Source organism: Peromyscus maniculatus, chromosome 15, assembly GCF_049852395.1.
Source record: "Peromyscus maniculatus bairdii isolate BWxNUB_F1_BW_parent chromosome 15, HU_Pman_BW_mat_3.1, whole genome shotgun sequence".
Lineage (NCBI taxonomy): Eukaryota > Metazoa > Chordata > Mammalia > Rodentia > Cricetidae > Peromyscus > Peromyscus maniculatus.
The window spans coordinates 41,916,767-41,939,374 of record NC_134866.1 but is presented as its reverse complement, the minus strand read 5'-3'; the positions used below and the strand labels follow the sequence as shown (position 1 = coordinate 41,939,374).

Below are 22,608 nucleotides of genomic sequence, written 5' to 3'. Positions count from 1 at the left end.
AAAAAAAAAAAATCATAACCAGAGTGAAGCATCACTTCATGGTTTTTGTTTTTGAGCATATCAATTCCTCTTAATTTTTTTTTGTGGAAAAATGGATAGTACATGAACAAAAAAGAGGATGGAGATTTGATTAGAAGAATTGAAGGTCTAAGAACTGTATAATAATTATTGCCCCACAGTCCATGGTCTCTTTGGCGCAGACTCATGGAGACATGGAGACCTGCTTTCTGCTCCAAATATAAACCCAAGACCCTGTAGTTTGGCATCTTATCACAGACAAATAATTCTACCAGGACAATAGTAGGAATCCTGGCCCTGTCTTGTTTCATCTCTTCCAGTTCTTCTTCTCTCAATGTGAGATTCTAAGGTGCCAAAAGAAAACAGTACCCACTCTCCACTCAACGGACATCTACTGTCCACTAAGCAAGTATCTACAGCCACCTGCCAGACCAGAGACAGATGTCAGACACATGTAAAAGTATGATATATTCCAAAGCAACTGACACTGTCAGAAGGGAAGACTGAGTCCTTGATGTGCTAGGCATGGTCGGGTGTCTGAAGGAGTAACCCAAGGTGGAGTCTTCATTGTATTGTGGTTTCAAGCTCCCTTCGGACTTTGAGAAGGTGCAAAGCATGTTGAGGGGATGTATAGTTACAGAGTGAGTCTAACACCTTCATCCTCATGATCTTCACTCTGAGAGAGAGTCGCTGAGATGTTCTTCTGTTAGCAGGAATCCCTTTTCCAGTGACTGAGGCATGAGCAACTGTAGGAGATGGAAATGGGATAGAGGATAGCTAACAACTTGCCCTTTCAAAAAGGAAAGAAACTGGAAAATGGTGACCTCAGAGACACAAGCTTAAAGACTTTGGACATTCCTTAAATACTCCTACCACGATTTATGACAGGGCCTCTCTGTCATGGGCAGTGAGGAAGCTACAAATCAATTGTATAAGCAAGAATCCTAGGTACCCGTGGCTACAGAGAATCTTTCCTTTCTACTTGTACCTAAAGCCTTATGAAGATTCTCTATAGCTGGATGAACAAAGAAAATATAGACAATTCTTCATGGTTTCCCATCATCACACAAATGCTGGTAACTACAGCTATGTATCTGGGTGATCATTTCATTGGGAACAGTGGTTCTCAAATACAGTTCCTCATATTGTGTTGACCCCCAACCATAAAATTTTGTTTCTACTTCATAACTGTAATCTGGCTACTGTTATGACTAGTAATGTAAAATATCCTGTGTTTTTCGATGGCCTTAGGTGATCCCTGTGGCAGGGTCATTCAACGCCTCAAAGGGGTCACAACCCATAGGTTGAGAACCACTGATCTGGAATTCAAGGAGGCTCAATCAATCCCACTGATTATGGCAAACAGTAACAGTTTAGGCAGCTAAACTGCAGGGTCTGTAAAAGAACATGACGGAAGATCGTGTCTGGGAAACCAGAATGTGACTAGTCAGCAGTTACATAAGAAGATATTTCTATATTAATACTTCCCCAGGACAAGATCAGGAGATCTTAATCATTAGGAGGACACACTGGACCTGTCCTCTAGGTGATGGCCATCCTTTTCCCAGGCAGCCTTTCCCTTGACCATGATCACACAAGGATGAAGTCTATGTATGGGCTCACAACATGGGTTCCTTTTTACACCACCTAACCAGACTAAGGCTGCTCTCGAGTGCCTAGCCTCGGAGCAGTACAAACCAACACTGAACTCCAAATGTGGCGCCATTCCTTGAGGGGAGATGTGAGGACAGGGGAAGTAGCTGGTCACCTGATTCCAGATTGGTGACATTGAGCAATGTTCATCATAGAAGTACCAGTACTTTGTTCTCTGAACCAAAACCCCACTTAGATGAGGATTTCCCCTTACCTCTCAATGCTGGTGTCAACACTATCTGAGTTTGTATGCACTGTATTTGCTGTATTTTACAAAGCATCGCTCTAGACAAGGATCTAATTTTACAGACAAGGGATGGCAATGGACTCAGGACTTTGGAATTTATCCTGTCCCATGATTGCTAAAGAAAATGACATGAAAGAATGATGAACCACCTTTGAAGAGTTATGGCACCAGCTCCATAGCAATACCTGGTAGCCCCAAAACTACACCCTAGGGTGTGATATATGCTGTAAGTCAGCGTGTACTTCCCTCCACAGCCAGAACTTTTGGAATCAAGATTGAAAGCAGGAATGGCTTGTAGATGTAATTCTAAATGGTTTAATTAAATAAGAAACACAGAGCCAAATGCAGAGTTAAAAGCCCAAGAGGTCAGAGCAGCAGCCTAGAGCTAAGACCAAGACTGCCTTCTTACCCCTCACTGTCACTGTCATCCTTCCCCTCAGAGAGAGACCTACTTCCTGTATGTCTGTATTTTTACTGAATTTCTGTTCTGCCTTCTCATTGGTTGTAAACCCAACCACATGACCTCCTCATCACTGCCTGTCTATACAGACCTCCAAGTCTCTATGGTTGGTATTGAGATTAAAGGCGAGTGTCTCCATGCTGGTGGTGTCCTTGAACACATAAAGATCTGCCTGTCATGTGATCAGGATTAAGGGCATGTGCTACCACTGCCAGACTTCTGCTAAATGACTTGCTCTTAGCTCTGACCCCCAGGCAACTTTATTTATTAACATACAAATAAAATCACATTTCAGCACAAATAAAATATGACCGTGATGGCTCTTGTTACTGTTCTTTTCCGTGACACAGAGCAAAAGTTTGCTTCCTGACCTCAGAACTTCAGGTTATATTTTTTGAGAGTTCTTAATTCCTCAAAGGAAGAATGCATCTATCAAGGGACACAGAAAAAAAATCCATTCATTTGGAAGCTGAGATTGCAATATGGCCACTTTGTACTTCTCATGTAGTAAGTCAACATGTAAAAACTGTAGTTATTGCCTGGGGTGACAACACTGGACGTCAGGTGGAATTCAAGTCACTTACTTCTACAAAATGAAAGAGGGTACCTCTGACATGTAGATTTAGGCACCCCAGTATTCTTCTAGACAGAACTGCTTCTCCCAAAAACATAGGTGGAAATCCTAATCCTTTGTAATATGGAAACAGGGTCTTTGTTGATGTAACCAAGTTCAAATGAGATCATAAACAATTACGGTGGGCCCTGGTCCAGCGTGGTTGGTGTTGTAAGCAGAGATAAAGGGAAGATGGGCATGTGACAACTGGTATTGCTGCCCTAGCCAAGGAATTCTTGGGATTTCTGAAAATTGCCCTAAGCTAAGAGAGGGCTAGGATAGTGTGTTCACCCTCCTCACTTCCAAAACAGAACCAAACCTGATGGTAATTTTATTGCAGACTTCAGTCTTCCTGGATGATGAGGGAGTAGATTTCGGTTGTCAAAACGATGCTCAGCACCAGTCCTCTGTATGTCAGCCTAAGGAAGACATATAAATGGATATAGTTGTATGTCCATTTGGAATGTCTCATTATATCCGACCATGGCATCACTGCATACTCCACAGAAAATGGTTCAGTAGAAACCAGGAGGCTGTTCTGATGGGGTTCGGTAGAGGTTTAATGAAGGGACTGTTTACATTGCCATGGGACTCGACAGTGGAGTCAAGAGAATGGGGAAGCCCAAAGAAGTGTCCGGAGAAGAAGCCATTCTCACTTCCAAGCATGAAGGGACAGGGAAAGAAAGAGTATCATCATAAATGCACTGCCTACCAAACCCCTGGAAGAGTGCCACCAAGAACACCGATGCAGAGTTACGAAGTTATCACCACACTATGACACAGCAAGGTGGGGGAAAAAACCCCAACTGCTCAATTCCCACCTTGCTCCAACTGACATTTCCCATAGCAGGGGATCTGGGTGATGGTTCGTATGGTGAGCAGAGAATGGAAATGCGGGGCGGGGCGGGGCGGGGAGCTAGGGGGGAGGTGACCATCGGAGAGTGAGAAAAACACATTAAGGAAATAAAAGGTATTTATGGCTCATCATGAAAAGTGACTTATAGCAGTTCCCACAGTGCTAGGGCAGCCAAAGGAGGGCTATTGAAACGGGGCAGTTTCTTCACCAGCCAGTCTGTCGCTAGAGCGCTGCATCCACATGATCTGCAGTGGCTTCTGGGAGTACTGCTCTGTCTCCACGTGGCAACAATAGTTCAACCTCCATTTCTTCAATGAAGCTGGCTCGTGGGGAGGGAATTTAAGTTGTCTCCGTCAGTCTCTTCCTGCTTCATAAGCTCTTGCCAGAATGGAAGAGAATGGGCAGTGCTTCTAAACACTGAGTGCTTCGCAACGGAATTAGCTCTTGTGGAATATAATAGATTGTAACACCCAGTCAATTTATTAAGGTAAAAATACGCAAGACAGTCCAAAGGAAGGAGAGAGAGAGAGAGATTAAGCAGCTTTAGAGATTTTAATCCTGGCCTTCGCCCAAGGCTCCTGTGGCTCATGATCCGCCTTCGCACCAGCCCTTGTGAGCCGTGAGTCCTTCGGGTGGCTCTAATTACAAACGATGGCAGAGCTCTCCGTTGGCGGCCATACCCTTGCAAGTCTCAGAAGTCCTAAGCTCTCCCTTTTACCTTTCGATTTCTGACATGATGATTCGTGAATTATCAGAGACACAGGGCGAGGTAGGTTTCCAAGGTCCCTCTGTATTGTGAAAGCATGTCATCTTCTACTTACCTCGTCTTCCTACCTCAGCTAGATAGGGTAGGACACGGCTGTGGGCGCAGCATCTTCAAGGCTCTAGAGATATCCGTGCCTCTCTTTCGTGTGCTCCCTAATCTAATCACCCACCTCTTTTTTCTACACTTATCACCCACAACCAGAACCTCACTTATTCATTCTTGCAGAGGCCTCGATACCTTTTAAAAAATTATTTTGACTCGAGTCTCATTATGTACCCCCAGGCCGGCCTCAAAGCTGTGGTCCTCTTTCCTTAGCCTCCCTCGTGCTAGGGTTCCAGGCAAGGGCCACTGTGCCTAGGAGCTCCTCAGTGGTTTTCAGTGGGTTTGCTGCCGCTAGACTGAGTCTCCCTCCACTTTCTACTTTGAATTCTAGGAACTAAAACCACTTTTAGAGTATGGCAAAGCCTTCCTGTCAGAACTGGCTTTCCTCTACCACATCAGTCACACCTTCTGTTAACCAGCCACATCTTATTTCGACGAGGAGCTTTTATCACCAGAGTTGCCATGCTGGATAGGCTGCTCGTCTTAAAACCTTAAAACGTAAGAGTAACCCTGCCTTCTCCAGCCACTTGAATGCCCCACCCGCTCCTCTAAGGAAATCCTTTATCTCAAAGCCTTCTGTGTCTTACTTCTTCTTTCTGAGTTTGGGTTGTCAGTCTCAGCAGCCTAGCCCTTAATTAACCTATGATGAGCCAAGTAATCCTTTACAACTATGGGCGAGAAAAATTACTTTGAGTGCTTGCTATGTGACGTAGGATCTATGTGGCACATAGATCCTAAGAGTTTTGCAGCTTGATGTGTTCACTAATTTAACCCAAACAATTCTACAGCAAGTCTCTCTCTCTCTCTCTCTCTCTCTCTCTCTCTCTCTCTCTCTCTCTCTCTCTCTCTCTCTCTCGTTTATCATCAATTTTAGTTAGCATACAATAGGCTTCGTCATGACATTTCACAAATATGTTTCCTTGTTAGCAATTTACAGTTGAAGAAATTAGGCATGGAACACAATTATTCACCCCCACCCCCCAAGCAACTAAACCATCAAAGATGGGATGTGAATTTTAACTTAGAATTTGTCTCTAGACCTATGTGGTGGCATTCTAGGCCAATGAGAGATCTGTCTCAAAGAAAAGTTAGAAGGCACCTGAGGAACAGCACCAAAGGTTAGCCTTGAGGTTATCCTCTGACTTCTATGCACAGACACTCATATACATGCATATTCATCTGTGACTTCTCACAGGCTTGCACACACACACACATACACACACTCGCACACACACACAAAACTTGTCTTTAAAATTCACAATGTCAATTACCAATTTCATCTGCATCATAAAGGAACAGAGGGCTGGCCTTCTGTGGCCCGTTTCACACCAGAGCATCCAATGTGTGGGACATATTAATATTTAACTATTGCAGTTTCCTTCAGTCAAATGGTGCTGTGAACATGATGCAAATTTTGTGAGGTATATGATTGAGAACTTCACATGAAACTCCACACATAGTTCTGTCGGAAGTAACTTCTTCTGAGCAGAATAATATGCAGGTGGGAGAAACAGTTTATTCCCCCCAGGGACTGCTCCAACTTTGGACCACTTAATAGACTGTCTAAACAGCTTTTTATTCCTTGAGACTGATTTAACTGACTTAATTTTGTACTTGTCAAACACAAGGAACATGATGAGTCCTTCTGAGTTAGATTTATCAAAAACATCTGTTAATTTACTAAAAATGCATACAGCCTGACCGTCCCCTAAGAAAGCAGGATCGTGTTCATCTGTGACAGATGTCTGCTGTCTTCTTGGGGACTCAATCCATGATGTTGAGGGCTGGGCCTTCACTCAGATTCACCCTGCAACTTCAATCAAGTTGCCCTTAATCCTTTTTTCTTTTCTCAATGCAAAAGGTGTTTCAGCTTTTTGAACACTTGGCTTATCACTTTGCTGTGGTACATAATGGCATTCTCTCCCTGTCCCATGATCCAGAAGTGTTCATTTCTGTTTAGAATCCAGACCATGATCAAAAGTACCATTTATTTTTCCTCTGTGCTGCATTAAACATAAAATACCTGAAACTTCAGTATCTCAGATCGGCCAAAAGGAAAGAAAGACTTAAGGAGATACAGGCATTGTAATCTGATTCTCTATTTACCCACTACCCCATTACTGTGAAATATAAGTATCCTTAAAAGTGACTAGCTCGGCTGGGCGATGGTGGCACACGCCTTTAATCTCAGCACTTGGGAGGCTGAGGCAGGTGGATCTCTGTGAGTTCGAGGCCTGCCTGGTCTACAGAGCGAGATCCAGGAAAGGCACAAAGCTACACAGAGAAACCCTGTCTCAAAAAAAAAAAAGTGACTAGCTCTATCAGTAATAGGATGAGTTATTTTTGGTTTTCACATGTGATTCTGGCATTCTTGTAATTATTAGACATTTTAAAAAATAATTCATCAGGTTTTAGGTTTTAGGAGGGTGGCATGTCAAATAATTTTCATAAAATGAATTTTGTAGTCTCAGAACTAAGGGTTTTGCTATTGCTTTGTGATGTGAAATACTCCATGACTAACAGCACTTCTAATTGTGACTGATGTCCCTCTCTATACTCAACAGTGGTTGCCTTCTCCTGAAAGACTTAAACAAAGAAACAGATCCCTGTGGCTGTCCCTACCAGTCACAGCCAAGTGTCTACTGACTGTTTTTACTTCTGATAAGAGCAGGAACAGAGGCAGTGCAATTTGAACCTCTTATTTTTAATAGGGAGGAGCTGCATACGGTCTTAAGATTACTGTAATTTCTTTTTCTTGGTGTTTAACTTATTGAGGTGATCCATTTGTAGCAGAGAGCAAATTGTTTATCTTATGGTAAAACAAAATATTAAACCTGCTATGACATTTCTGTGTTTTTTAGCCCTCCAGTTTTCTTACTGAAGAATATCACATGTGTATCACATATAGTATCTTTATAAAGGATATAAACTGAATTCCTTTTTTTATTTTTGAAAAAGTTTTTTAAACAAATCTCATTGCAATTACATTATCTGACATCTCTAGATAATTCCCTTAGTGGGTAATACTTCAAGATGAAGTGCCAAATGGGTAACTAATTGGGACATGACACTCCATGAGGAATAACATATAAATACCTATAGCACATCAAGCTATGTTATGAGATATACAGTTGATTGCTGATAATCCTACTTTATTACATCTTCCCAGATAGATGAAAATGCTGCTTTGGATACACATATGATGTATTTAAGGTTTCTTATACCTTCCTCTATTAAGCCTTTTAACATTATCATTGTTAAACAAACAAACAAACAAACAAACAAACGTTCACAAAACAGGACACACTGGGAGTACATCTTCTTGGATCCTTGGACCAGTAATCAACAGGCTGACACAGGAGGATGATGAGTTCAAATGTAGCCCTGACTAATTACTGACATCCAAGCCATGCTGGAGAAGAAACAACAGCACCTTAAGAGAATTTGTGAAACTATGGAAAGTAAAACTTCAACCCAACACCTTTTCTTGAACACCCCTTCTTTAAAAGTCTGATCACAAACTGCCCAATATTTAAACAAACAATGGACCACTTAGATGACGGGCATCCCGTTCTGTACATTACAGCAGAAAAATACCTATCACCAAGTAAAGCATCATAGAAGATGAACAGAAGCCATGGAACAAACATAAGAACCGCCAAATAAACCAGCAAATGAACTTGTCACATATACAGCATACTTTATTTATTTTTTATTTTTTTGATTTTTTGAGACAGGGTTTCTCTGTGTAGCTTTGTGCCTTTCCTGGAACTCACTCCGTAGCCCAGGCTGGCCTCGAACTCATAGAGATCCACCTGCCTCTGCCTCCTGAGTGCTAGGATTAAAGGCATGTGCCACCACCGCCCAGCCATACAGCATACTTTAATACGTACTCCAAAGTTTCAAAATACAAATCATAACACTCTACTCTCCACCATCAGATTTTTGAGAACATGGTAAATAACTTACTTACTTCAAGGCTATAATAAAAATGATGAAATAAGATTTTTTTCCTTGAAACTGAAGACAACTGTGATCTCTACAGTCTTTGCCAAATTGTTTACATGAACAGGTTTTTTTTTTTTCTCTTGTGAGTTATTTTTTATTTCCTGATGTCAAGATGATATATAAAGGCTTTCAGATATTTACAGGACTAGAGACATGGCCAAGCATAAACTGAATTCTTAATATTAGTGAATCAGACATTGTACAATTTTGTATCAAGCAACATTATCTGTTTTCTTCCTTTCTTTTTAAATATGTCCTAAAGATTGGAGCCCGATAAAAACAAAAGCAATTTTTTCTTGGGCAAATTCAAAGCATCACTTATAACTTGATATTTTGTATGTGGCTTAGAAAATTTAATCTGAGAGTCTAGACACTATCAAAGCAATATGTTGCACAGAGAACATTGATACAAATAAGTGAATTAGAGTTTCAAGAGTAGTTCTAATATAGTTACATCCTACAACAATTTATCATGCATTTTCTTCTACATAAATGAAAAGTCTACCTAAATCATGTTTTCCATATAGATATTTCTACTGACAAGGTACGAAAGTTCTTCATGTCTGTGCTTTGTCATTGGCAGAAAGACAATCTTGTGTCCACTGTGAGACACCTTTTTAAAAGTCTACCTTTGGAAGACAAGTGGAGCTTTACAGATGGAAGTTGCCAAGTGAGCCCACAGCCAAAAGCAACAGTTGAGCAAGTTAATGGTGGGCTGCTCCTTTTGGTTGCTAAAGAGGGTCTCTCACTGATGTACCCGACTGCTTTCATGATGCCACACAATATGGAACTTCGGGAGACACAAAGCTGGCATACAACTACTATTGTGCATCTACAAAAGTTGCTGATTCTAGTTTGGGTCATACTAAGAAAAGCCCAAGAAAACCAACAGCAGCCACTTGACCTTTTTATTGCTCTAAATCCTTTTTTTTTTTCATTTTATCAACATTTTGATGATTATATAATGGTCCTAAAGTTGAGTCAATTTCCTATAGTTCTAAGTGGTTAGTGTTAAGAGCAGGATTCTTCTACAGCTCCAGACTAACTCAAAATCACACGAAACATCCCACCACCACCACTCACACATCCTCCAATAGCGTTTTCAGCGCAAGAAGGAGAGCCATCTCTGAGTGGCCCATGAATTCAAAATCTTCACAACCTTGAGGAATTTACCGATATGCTACATCCATTTAAAAGATGGAAAAATTGAATCTCAGATTCTCAAAATCATACGGAATAAAGCATAAAGAAGGCATTAAGAACTTAAGTAGTGAATAGGTGTCTTGGGAGCTAGGGATTCAGGGGTTTACACAATCTCTCAGTACATTTCATACATCCTTGCTCTGGTCCTGCCATCTGGGCCTGGGCGATGTGCTTAAGTTCTCACAGGGAGGCTGGCTCTTTGTAACGCTGACTTGAGAGGCTTTTCTTCAGACAGGAATCTCTGACGGCGGGATATTTTTCTTGCATTTTGGTGCTGTCAGATGCTCTGAGGAAATAAGTGCCAGAGGAGACAGCAGTACACTCTATCGAAATCCTTCAGCAAATCAGCCTTGGTATATATTCCGTCAGCGGGCACCTTATAGGGCCACCTAAACTTGAATGTGTTCTTCACCCTGCGTATTCCATCATGGCCTCTATATATTACCTTTGCGCACATGTGCATTCTAGCACACACCATGGCTGACCTATGGTGAAAGACCCCAGAGTGAAAGGGATGCTGGGAATTTTACTAAAGAAGAAGACTCTTGATTGTGTGGCAGGAAGAAATTTTCGACTTGAAGAACCAGCAAGAGGGCCTTAAATTAGTGTCGCTCCTTATGTTGAGGTTAAGGGTTTCTGGCCAGCCAGGGACACCGTGGGCAATGTTGATGAATGTTGATGGGTGTCAAAGTAGAACATTCATGTTATGCACACTGTATTGACTTCCTGTTGGAGGACAGGAAGGAAGTGGCCGGAGGAGAAAAGAAATACATGAGTCAGACGCTGTTTTTCTTTCAAGGAACTCAGGCTAGTGGGTGAGGGAATAACAGCAGCAGCAGCATCCAACATTTACATAATGCTTGCTGTGTGCCAGGCACCATTCTAAGTGGATGCTGTTATTAATCTTAATAACTGTGAGGTGAGTATTTGTGTGGGTAATAAGTTGATATAAATTAAGTAACATGCCTGAGGTCACAGAACTAGAATGGGATAATGCCAAGATTCAAACCCAGACAGACTGGCAATATGTCTATGTTCTCCCTCTCTGTCTTTGTCTCTGTCTCTCTCCTCCTTGCCACATTTGAAGCAATTTCATTATACTGCTGTTGGCCTTTGACAAACTCTAGTTACAGTGATAAGACTATATAGAATGGTTATTTTTACAATGGTTTTTGTATCCACCTTATATAGATTTTCCTCATTCAGGCTGTTCCGGGGCGATGGAGACACAACCACCTAGCGGCCAACTGACGACTCAGGGAGCAAGGGTAGTCACGGGCCAGGAGAGAGCCCAGGAGAGAGCCCAGGTCACAAGTTGGGGAGGGCAGGCCATTCTGTCCTTCAGCCCTCACTGCCATTCCAAATTCAAAGTGAGGTGCATCACTACCTTGTCATTCAGAAGGGGCAAAATAAAGAAATCCTTCCAGCACAGGAGAGGATGTACAAGTGCTGCATCCCACACTAGTCAACCCTGCCTTCCAGGGAGCATCTAATATTCTTAACCACTGTATCCAAAACAGTATGATAAGTGCCACTGAAATACACAGGTCAACTCACTGAAAGAAGGGATTGTTCCCCCAATTAAGGATAGCTAAGAAATGTCTACTATGATGTGCTTAGTATTTCTGAGTTATTGGTTTTAATCTGCATGTCACGTTGGAGAGATTTCACATTTCTTCACCAGTCTTTACATCCATCATGGACATTGTATTTCTAGATATTCTCTTAAATTCCACAGTTCTGAGAATTACTTTTAGGTGCTTTAATATATATATATATATATATATATATATATATATATAAAGACAGCTGTAAAACTCCTTTGAAAAGGCATTTGCTAACTTTGTTGCTAAGTAAATTTAGAAATGAACTTTATAGTGATTTTTAGGTAGTGGCAATATTTTAAAAAATTGACAGGCAAATGTGTTTACATACCAAGCTACACTGATCCATCAGTGGAGGAAATACTTTTCCCTTTTCCATTCTGTGAGTGAGACTCAGATACAGTTCTTCAACGTCCTTGGTCAGGTTTGGGTATCAAGGTTATTGAAGTTCTTGAAGATGCTGTGGCATATGTGTTTTTCCTGTACTCTGCAAAAGTTTCAAGTCTGAACATTTTTTGATCCAGGAATTGTGTGATATGACCGTGAGCATGCCATGCATAGTGTGCTTCCACAAGAAGGACTGGAAATATGTTTCTTTAATGGTAGTTCATCCCTAAGTCTTACGGCCTCTTGTAGGCTCTTTCAGTCCAGAAGTGGTCTTCACTTCTCAAGTTTGCTAGAATGTAAGTTCCTTCAATAAGATCTCAGGATGGTTTCCTGTTTTTCCTAACCTGACCCTTTTGCAATAATCACGTCAATTGGGTCTTCTTTCATTACATTTAGTTTGGCAACTGATAACAGGGCACTGGAGCGGCTACTCACTTCAGCTTGTCTGTTGTGTTCTGTTCAGGAATTGCAAGTGGGCACACTGATCCGCGACACTAATAGCTCAGAGAAAATAATCTTTGTTCTTGACATCTGCAGGCGAGACTAACACTTCATCACTAGGTGATTACAATTAGATAGACATCATTTGACAAAACCTCCACCTGTGAGAAGGTACCCTTCAGTCTGAGATCATCACTGTCCTATTTATAACCTGCCTGCAAATGAGTTTCCCAGCAAGATGGCTCTTTAGGGATACGAATTCCCACCTTCTCTGACCAGCTAGCTTATTGTAATAAAGCTCTTTATTAGTACTCTGCCTCTCAACTGACTGGTTTCCATATGGGGTAAGCAGAGTGACTCGTCTGCATGGAAGCATTAGGCCAAAGACTTGTGAATAGTTTTATAAGCAAGTGCTCACTGCAATATTTATAATGTGCTATGTCACAGAGGATTTGTTAACATACTACACTTATAAAATAGTACTTTATGGAGCCATTAAACATTAATGGAGCATTTCCTGACCCAGTGAAGTTCAAAGTTACTGTGTATGATACATAACTACTAAAGGCAGTTTTCATCCCTTAGTTATGTGTTAAACAAATGAACAACAAAAGAGTAGATGGAAATAGCCATTCTTGGTTTGCCTGGATAGTGGAATTTAGAAGACCAGGCTGTAAAAATACATTTGCTTATGTTGCCTAAGAGAGACACTTTAACAACTGCAGCAACAAAAATTTCCCCTAAATTTGGCTCACCAGCAGCCTTTATGGGCTCGTAGAGTGTAGACGGTCAAAGAATTTCTCCTTGCTTTTAACAAGCAGCAGCAGCAGCAGCAGCAGCAGCAGCAGCAGCAGCAGCAGCAGCAGCAGCAGCAGCAGCGGAGGCATGGGTCCTCATACCCTGTGCCGTGTAATGCAATTGCCTCATGAGTTTGTACCTGTTTTCTTATGCATCTGGAAGAGAGTCATTGTTCTTTACTGAAAGAAGGCAGGACTAAATGAATGAGATCATGCTTTATTGAGGCCTGAAGCCTGTTAATGGGCACATTGTAGGGTGAGTTGAATAAATACACACCAAATCTCTTCTTTCTTTTCAAGGTGTTACTACCGACTTTTGCTGCTTGACCACCACCCCATCAGCTACAACCACATGCTTCATGTAGTGGCTTGTGCTCAAACCATCGCAATAAATCTAGTCTTTCCCCTCTATTCTGTGGTACTATGTTACCATCTCAGAAGACACCTAATTGAAAAATTATGCTCCATATGGAGGGTTTTTTTTGGGGGGGGAGCAAGGATTTTTCCAAAATGCAAAAGAGGATTTTAAAAACACACGAGCCTGAACGTGAAGTTTTCATAGATGACAGTCATAACAATGCAGATTAAGGTAGTATCACGATACAGTCTTCAGCATTTTTCTGTAGATACATTCTCCCATGTCTCTGTGTTGGGTTCATTGATTGATTGTGATTCCTAGCAGCAGCAAAAACTACTGTGTAGTCTAATGATCGTTTCCTGTTTAGCTGTTAAAGGAAAGGCAGAAGCCAACTGTTCCCAAGCGCTTATTTTCTGCATAGATATCACCAGGCCTCTTGTGACTTTGTATAACCACGAAGGCAACGGATAGAAACTTGTCTCTTTGCTAATTCAAGCTCTTTATCTCATTTGGGATGTGTTGATTCATGGAGAAAAAAATAAAAATAAGAAAACAAAAATAAGAAAAACCAAATTGTTCCTTGAGTGAATTACTTTTGCTAGACCTTTGAAAGGCTGTTGATTTCTGTTGATTTCAACCAGCGATGGTAAAGACCAGGTTTATGGAAGGCTTTCCACCTTCAGAACCCAGGTCAAAAATCTTTCGTAAACTTACATGTGGTTGAATCAAAATTGGACCTAGCAGCTTAATGCAACCCAGACCCCCTAGTCCTTGAGTGGATTGAAAAGAGAACAGAACAAAACAAAACAAAACAAACCCTCCTTTCAAGAAGTTACTACTTACACATAGACCTTGGAAATCAGATCAATATAGGCAAGCCCTGAACAACTGTGTGTATACATCACAATCCCCTAACCACCTTGAAAACCCTCTGGCTGGAGGAATTCCCATTTTATATCTGAGGAAACAGGTTCAGAGATTAGATAGTGCATCTGGTCACATGGCTCATGAGCTGGGAACAGAAGGGGTTACACACCCTTCCTGGTTATGTGTATATTTAGGATGTAGTCTATGGTTTTCTATAACAGAACTATTTTTACTGCCTTGAGGCAAACTTGCAAGGATATTTGTTACTTGAGGACACACAGAAAAGTGTCAAATGCTGGGGCTGGAGTGAAAAAACCCACCCCCTATAACATTTGGACTATCGTCAAGATTTCAGTTGACATGTGATCGACTATGCACGCCCTAATTACCAACATAGGGGACATCAATTCCTCTCTCCTTTATTCTTAAGACTTTGTGGGTGGTGGGGGTGATGGAAGGAAGCTTCAGTCATCTTGGCCCCAAAGGATATCTGGGTCTGGCAGGAAATAATAGAATTGTACTTTTGCAACTTGGTCTTTCAAATTCTGCCATCCAGAATACTTCCTTGACATATGACCTTTTAATGAAGAATATGACCTCACTATAAACTTCACCATATTATGAAACTTCATAAACTAACAGCAATATAAAGTTCTATTGTGTAAGTGTGCCATGTTAGCAAACCATTTGATTGTGTTTGTGTGTATGTGTGACAGAGTTTTTCTGTAAAGCCCTGGCTGTCCTGGAACTTACTCTGGAGCCTATGTGGTCTGGAACTCAGGGATCTGCCTGCCTCTGCCTCCTCAGTGCTGGAATTAAAGGCGTGCACCATCAGCAAGATCCTATTCTAAACACTGCAGCAAATGTTCACTTATAACACTGTCCACAGCTCTTAGCCTAAAATATCTAAAAATGGCTGGGTGGTGGTGGCCCACGCCTTTAATCCCAGCACTCGGGAGGCAGAGCCAGGCGGATCTCTGTGAGTTCAAGGTCAGCCTGGCCTACAGAGCAAGATCCAGGACAGCCGGGACTATTTCACAGAGAAACCCTGTCTCAAAGAAAAAAAAAAAAAAAAAGAGCTGGAGAGATGGCTCAGAGATTAAGAGCACTGGCTGTTGTTCCAGAGGTCCTGAGTTCAATTACCAGCAACCACATGGTGGCTCACAACCATCAATAATGAGATCTGATGCCTTCTTCTGGCCTGCAGACATACATGCTGGCAGATCACTGTATACATAATGAATAAATAAATCTTAAAAAAAAAATCTAAAAATGGAATTTCTGGTACAAAAGTTATGGCATACTTTTAATAATTTTTGTAATGAGTTTTGTTATACTTCTCCCCATACCCAACTCCAAAGGGCATGCTTATCTTGTCTTATTTTTGCCTTAACCGAGTATGTGCCCTTTATAGCCTCAATCTTGGAGGAGGGGAAAAAAAAATCCAGCTTTGACTGTTATCTTTACTTCTTGTTTGACCCTGGTTTCACCCAATTCCAAACTATTTAAAACCAGGAAACGCACAAGTCTCAAGTGCATCTGCTCTTGGACGTGTTTTTCCTTTTAAGATGAGGGTCACATCAAACAGTATTACTTGGTCCTTTAGAGGGCTTTCACAATCCGACCGCCCGTTTTATTCAGGGACATTGGATATGGGTCAATGCTACTGGACTTAAAAGTATGCAAAGAACCGATGGGCTCTCTCCTCCAGTGTTCGCGGTGGACAACTTCCTAGTGGCTTCTCCCGAGGTTGTCTAGGGTTCTAAGAAAGCCTCCGGGCTCCTTACCCCGGGCCAACGCTGGTTCAGAACCGCAGGAAGCTCACGTTCAAATGGTCCGCCTTAGCGGAGCGTCTGGACGAGCTCTCCCCGCCTCCCCAGCCCAGCCTGCCTCTTTAGAGGGCATCCGCCCTTCTAACCCGCAGGTCCTGGGTGCTTCAAGGCCACAGGAAAGCGCTCGGGGCTGGGGAGAGAAAGTCAAGTTTCGGTGGCTACCACGCCTCCCACCGCCCCGAGCGGACGTCCTACAAAGGGCTGGGGCGGGGACACCGCCGCCCTCCAGCCTCGGGCTGGGAGCTTCTCGGGGTCTCCAGGTGATCGCAGGCCGGGGGGAGCCCCTAAAGCTCGGCGGGCGACTGCGCCTTCCCCAATCTCGGGCCGGCGCTTCCGCCCGCCCGCCTGCCCCGCCCCCTCCCTCCCTCCTTCCCCATCCCCCCGCCTTGCACACAGGAACCAGCACCCTCTGGACTCCCGCGCTTCACTGCTGCCCGCCGCCGGGGTGCCTCCCCTTTTATAGGCGCTCGGGCCAATGAGCGCGCGCCTTCCCTTCGGCCCGCCCTCCCGGCCAATCGCCGCTCCCCTGGTGTAATCTTCGGCTCCTCGGCTACTCTCGGCGATTTTCGCTGTTGCTGGCATTTTCAGGAGCTGCTCTCTCGCAGCCCGAGACGCTGCTTTTTTTTTTTTTTCTTTTCTTTTTTTTTTTCCGGGTTCGGAGCCATTCCGGATGCTTTAGGCTGCCGGATGTCTGATCTCCGGATAACTGAGGCGTTTCTGTACATGGATTATCTGGTAGGTGCGGGGGCGCGGGTGGCGGGGGTCGCCTCTCGGATCGCGCGGTGGCCCATGGCCCCCCACGCCTGGAAGCGGCAAGGCAGCCTCTCGGCTGGCTTTCTTTCTTTGGGATGGGATGCCCTGGGCTGCTTTCTCCCCGGGGCTGGCTCTGAGGGGCGGCGTCGGGGGTGGGGGGAGGCCGGGCTGACAGGTCCCGGACGCGGCGGGGAGCGGCGGGGCTGCGGGCGCTGAGGCCACGCTCCGCTCCGCGCGCCTCTCCACGCTCCCGGCGCAGGACTTTCTTTCCGGGGAAGCTGGAGTTTTCCGCTCTCCCCTTCGCAGAACTCCAGGTGCTATTAAAGAGCCATAAGCAGAACGGCTCGCTAAGTGCCCGGCAGGTCCGGTCATTTGGTTGTTATTAGATCTCTAAAGGAATGACCTGGGTCGCGGCGGGATTTTAAAAACACATTACCAGAAAGTAAGACCGGACTAAACCACATTTGCAACCCGGCCTGCTCAGGATTGGGCAGGGACAGGCATTGCCCCACGGCTCTGGTTGTGGTGCACGCCGCTTTTGCTTTGTGCACGGCTTGGCAGCCAGTTTTAAATCTGCCCTGTGCTGGGAAGTTTAGGTGGGAAAAGTTTTTTTTTTTTTTAGCACAGCGCAGGAACGGAACACTCGTACGTGTTTCTAGAATTGTGCAAGCCTTGTGTTTTTGTTCCAGACATTGTATTTCCACAGAGCTGCCCGTTTGTGGTCATGCAGATCCTCCTTGACAGGAGCTGTGTTCGATCCCATACAATTACTGTGTTGATGGTGTGAGGCTGAACCGCTATTGCCATGCAGAGCTCAAGGAGATGGTTAGAAGCGTTGGCCCTCCTGTCATCTTGTAGGACACATGGTTTTCCACTGCAGATTGGCCTGGCAGAGATTTGCCAGTGCCTTCTAGGAATTGCACTTGAGGCTGGACCGAGAAAGACTGAGTGCTTTCCTGCTGCCTTTGTAACGTTACCTGTGCAGGAGGGTTTATTTTAGATATGCAGGAATATACGTTTCTGCTAAAGCTTCAGAGTTTGATGAACTCACTGGCAAGGATGGAGAGCAGTTAATGCACGGGCTTGAGAGCGAAGCCGAAATCAAAGACTCTGAGTTGAAATTTGGTTTTGCTGTTTGCATATTTACGGCAGTAACTTCTGTCTTGGCCGTAAAGGGGTGTTACCCACACTCACTGCTGGAGCCAGTTTAAGTGAGTTATCTGTTTATGAACATTCTTTAAAGTACGAAGGTGCCTTGTAGGTTGGTGAGTCTCAAATACGTCCAGAAGACTATTTTCAAAATTAAATGACTGAGTGTATCCCATACAGTGCTATGGCTATCTCTTGTAATCTGCCCCAGTAAAAGCCAGTTTGTGGAGGAAAAAAATTCCAGAGAAGAAGAAAGTATAGGCTACATGACTTATACTGCTGGAAGCTAATTTTTGATACTTAACTAAGTAGTGCTTCAAAGAGGAATTCGGGGCTTCTCATCATTTTCTCATTATTTGTCGAGGCTGTTTTAGAACTCTATCACACAGCTGTCTTTTGGGGTGCCAGGCCCACTAAAAGCACCGAGGGAAAACAGTGTTCAACATTACTCAGGTTAACCTCCATCTAGACGTAGGTTCAGGACAGGCGGATGAGTATTTGTGGGCATAGGTTCCACTGAGAGTTTAGGTCCCGGTCCCTGGGCCCTGGTTCTGACCTGGCTTTTTGTTTTACCTGCTGTGTCCCAGCCCCTTGTCCGCCCTTAGTGTAAGATCATTCTTCTGTCGCTTTCACTGTGCTTCCAGAAATTCCCAAGTGCAGCGAAACAGCCCCGTCCAAGTCCTTGGCTCTCCTCTGAGGAGCAGAAAGCACAACCTTAAAGGCTGTAACAGTTCAGGTTTTATGAGTGTGTTAGGTACCGTCGTGAAAACACTGAAGAAAATCCTCCACTATTAAATGGACCGGAGGGAAAACAACCAACACCAGCTCCCGAGGTAGCTTTATGGTGCTTGCTTTTTTGCTGATGAGCTCTCAGAGAAAGGGGCGAGCTACATCACTCCTTTCTTCCTGTCTTTCAGGTTGACTTGTCTGCTCACGTATAGTCTTTGCAGGGTGTTTATTTAAAATCCCATTTCTGAAAAAAAAAAATACAGGGTCGATTTCTTTGATCGTGCCTTGGATCTTATTAGTGAAGTAAATTGATTCCTAGGTTCTTTTACTTACCTTCCAGGAAGGGGAAAAAAAAATGTTTCTTTCATTCCAAGTTGGATTGCAGGCTTTGCTGAGTGGACTGGAGTAAGTGCTCTTTTCTTGCTCCTGACGGAGTCATGGTGTGTGGCCTTCTTTCTTCTCTGGGAACAGTGTTCTGCATTTTTGTTGTTGTGTTGGAAAGAAAAAAGCTGTGTGTGGAGGTATTGTCCATTGTTCTTTATTTGGGTATCATCACTTAATTGTTCTTGTTTGGAGGTGAGTCCAAAGGAAGGAAGAAAGAGATGGTGTGTGTGTGTGTGGTGTGTGTGTGTGGTGTGTGTGTGTGGTGTGTGTGTGAGTGTGTGTGTGTCCGTCCTCGTGTGTGCGTGCGTGTGCGCGCACATAGGACTGAGATGGTAAGATGAATGAAGGGAACTCTCTGATCTTAGAGGTTGCAGTTAACTTCTTGAATGTTCGCAGAGGGGGAGGTTCCGCCTTAATGTTTAAGACAGAGGTTTATTACTCTTGGTTCAGGGAGAGAGTGATAACTTGCAAATCCTAAGTAACTGCATGTTACACCTGGCACTGGCCTGACTTGGCGCCTGGCATGAGGCTAGAGCCCAGGATTACATGTTGATTGAATGTGAGGTGGGAGGGGCAGTTCGGTTCCCGTTTCTGGCTTCTAAACTGAGGCAAGATAATATCTGTTTGGATTAGGTGCTTTGACTCTGGGAATGCAGAATGTATCCTTTACACTCAAGATTATCAAGATAGAATTTGTTTAGCAATTTAAACGTGAAAGTCTTATCTTTTCTAGATAATGCGGGTGTCAGCTGAGAAGGTCGCATCTCCTTCCCCTTTCTCTTGAGGGAGTTTGTAAGTCATGTTCTACCCAGACAGGTGAATGGGTCAGGGTTTAGCTGTCACCAATAGGCAGCATCTCTCTCTCTCTCTCTCTCTCTCTCTCTCTCTCTCTCTCTCTCTCTCTCTCTCTGGTTTTCTGAGACTGGGTTTCTCTGTGTAGCTTTGCGCCTTTCCTGGAAACTTGCTTTATAGACCAGGCTGGCCTTGAACTCACAGAGATCTGCCTGCTTCTGCTTCCTGAGTGCTAGGATTAAAGGCGTGCGCCACCACCACCCGGCACACACCTCTCTTGCTTTGATGGGTTAAGGTAATGTTTAGAACTTTGTAAAGAGAAAAAAATAGGATAGAATAAGTTATTATATGAATAGGATTATTTATTATTATAACTAATTAATACTACTATAGGAATAGGAAAGTATAAGAATATTTTAAATTCTACCAGAATAGAACTTATAATAAAACGATACATTATGCATTTCTTTCTAGGGAGGGTGGACAGGGTTAATTTCTACATTCCTTTCAGTTCAAAATGTTTTTGCCTTGCATGTTCATTGGTGTGGGTTTCACCTTTTCCTCTTTGTACCAACACAGCAACAGTACAGTTCATCATCATTCTCCACAGAATACCAGTGATGATTAAAAGAGATAGTGGAGGTAAATTATATATATATAAATAATATATATAATGTACTGTTTATATATAATTTATATATAAACAGTACATTGGCTTTCAAATAAAAATGTTAACACATTATGATTATGTTGCTGATGTTATACTTCCTGAGGAATGACTGTTATTTAATGGTAAGGGTTGGGTTGCGTTTTAAATTAGTCTCCATATAGTGAAGAATTGGGAGGGTATTCAGAAAGTAAGAAGTGATAAGACTTTTGAGGGTCATTGAATGCCTCTAAAAAGTAAAGCCACATTCTCACATTTTTAAGGTTTATTTGCATCATATATATATACATATATATAATACATATATACATATACATACATATGTATATGTATATATATTACACAAATGAGTGTTTGCCTGCAAGTGTGTATACACCACATATGCAGTGTTTGCAGAGGCCAGAAGAGGGCGTCAGACCCCCGGACCTAGAGTGATAGACACTTGTGAACTGCCCTGTGTGGAACTCAGGTTTTCAGCATGATCGTCTCTGCAGCCTACTCACGTGTTCTTTAGCCCATTCAGCAAATACTTATGCAAGCCCTCCTTGTATATGTTCCCGGAAGCCACGGAGAATGAATTACAGTGCTCCCCTCGGTTGTGGGACTGCAAGGCACAGGGCTCTTGGGGAGCCTGTGGCGGGAGAGGTTGAGGTGGCCTATGGAGATAAGGCAGGTTCTGACATGCTCTTTGGCTTCGTAGCGCACTTCTTTCTTGCGTGCGTTTCTTTGTTTTCATTACGGAATGAAATGTTAAGTGAGACTTGCTAATGTGTCAGACCTGCTCGATTGGTCTTAGGTGCTGTCAGCTGTTCATTTGTCTCTTAGGCTTGGGATTTAGTAAGGTTAACTTACTAAGATTTCTTCTCTGTATTCACTGATGAACTTGGCCTAGTTTCTTGGTCATAGACTGTACCTGCTTAAGGAGGGCGCGCGCGCGCGCGCGCGTGCGCGCACACACACACACACACACACACACACACACACACACACACGCTTCCCCAGGTTCACAGAGCTAGCAAGTGAGTGAGGTGGCCTTGTAGCTAGCTCTAGGGCCCCCTTTTCACTGTCTCTCCCTCCAAGCCATTCTCTCTAACGCAGGGCAGGGATTCAGGCACTTGGTAGTAAAAGCTGATGGAAAACAGTTGGATATTTACATGCTTCATGTAAATACAAGTAACCTTTATTGAGAAGGCTGGGTGGAAGGTATTGTGTGCTCAACCTTCTATCCCGTAATGCCTTTCCTCTGGTCACTGAGGTGATCATCCGGCTCTAACGTTTCATCAGCAGATACAGACGGGTTACTAAGCGTCACTACTGTCACTTTTGGGACCACATCTGCCTTCTGCGGCTCTAGTTCCTCTTGCTCCTGTTACCAGCACTCAAGATCTACTTGTTAAGTCTGTTGTATGCCTTTACCAAGTACAGCTTAGGAGATGTGCCTGACTCCCAAACACTAGGCCACAAGGAGGTTATGGCCTTCAGCAGATGACATTTGCTATAAGGGATTTTTTAGTGAGGGTATGATAGCTTTCCCTGATGTTTTTCATAAATTGAGTTAATGATGAAGTATTGGGTATCTTTTTATTACTTTAAGGATGTGTCAGAGTCACATTTTATTTTTATAAAGATTTTTTTTTTTTTTTTTGGACCCATGTTTCTGCACATCTAAGGTCAGGGGTCACTTCTACTGATTGCCTTCTTATTGGCAATATATATATATATATATATATATATATATATATATATATATATATATATTTGGTTTTTTCGAGACAGGGTTTCTCTGTGTAGCTTTGTGCCTTTCCTGGAACTCACTTGGTAGCCCAGGCTGGCCTCGAACTCACAGAGATCCGCCTGCCTCCTACTGATTGCCTTCTTATTGGCAAAATTCTGGTATGTGGCAGAGCTTTACCTGGAGAGAT

The 22,608-nt window shown here is 43.2% G+C and overlaps 1 protein-coding gene across 6 annotated transcripts in view; it reads left to right on the top strand.

Moving 5' to 3' along the window:
- Positions 1–16,791: 16,791 nt before the first annotated feature.
- Positions 16,792–22,608, top strand: part of Arl15 (ARF like GTPase 15) — a 392,450-nt gene continuing 386,633 nt past the window's right edge. For 3 of the 6 annotated variants that reach the window (XM_042261542.2, XM_042261540.2, XM_076551878.1), the window contains exon 1: positions 16,793–16,947. In XM_042261542.2, coding sequence (XP_042117476.1) covers positions 16,900–16,947 — 48 coding nt within the window. In that variant the 5' untranslated portion in view covers positions 16,793–16,899. Of the gene's footprint in view, positions 16,948–22,608 lie in introns of all 6 variants that reach the window. The other 3 variants (XM_076551874.1, XM_076551877.1, XM_042261541.2) reach the window with 2 other exon arrangements.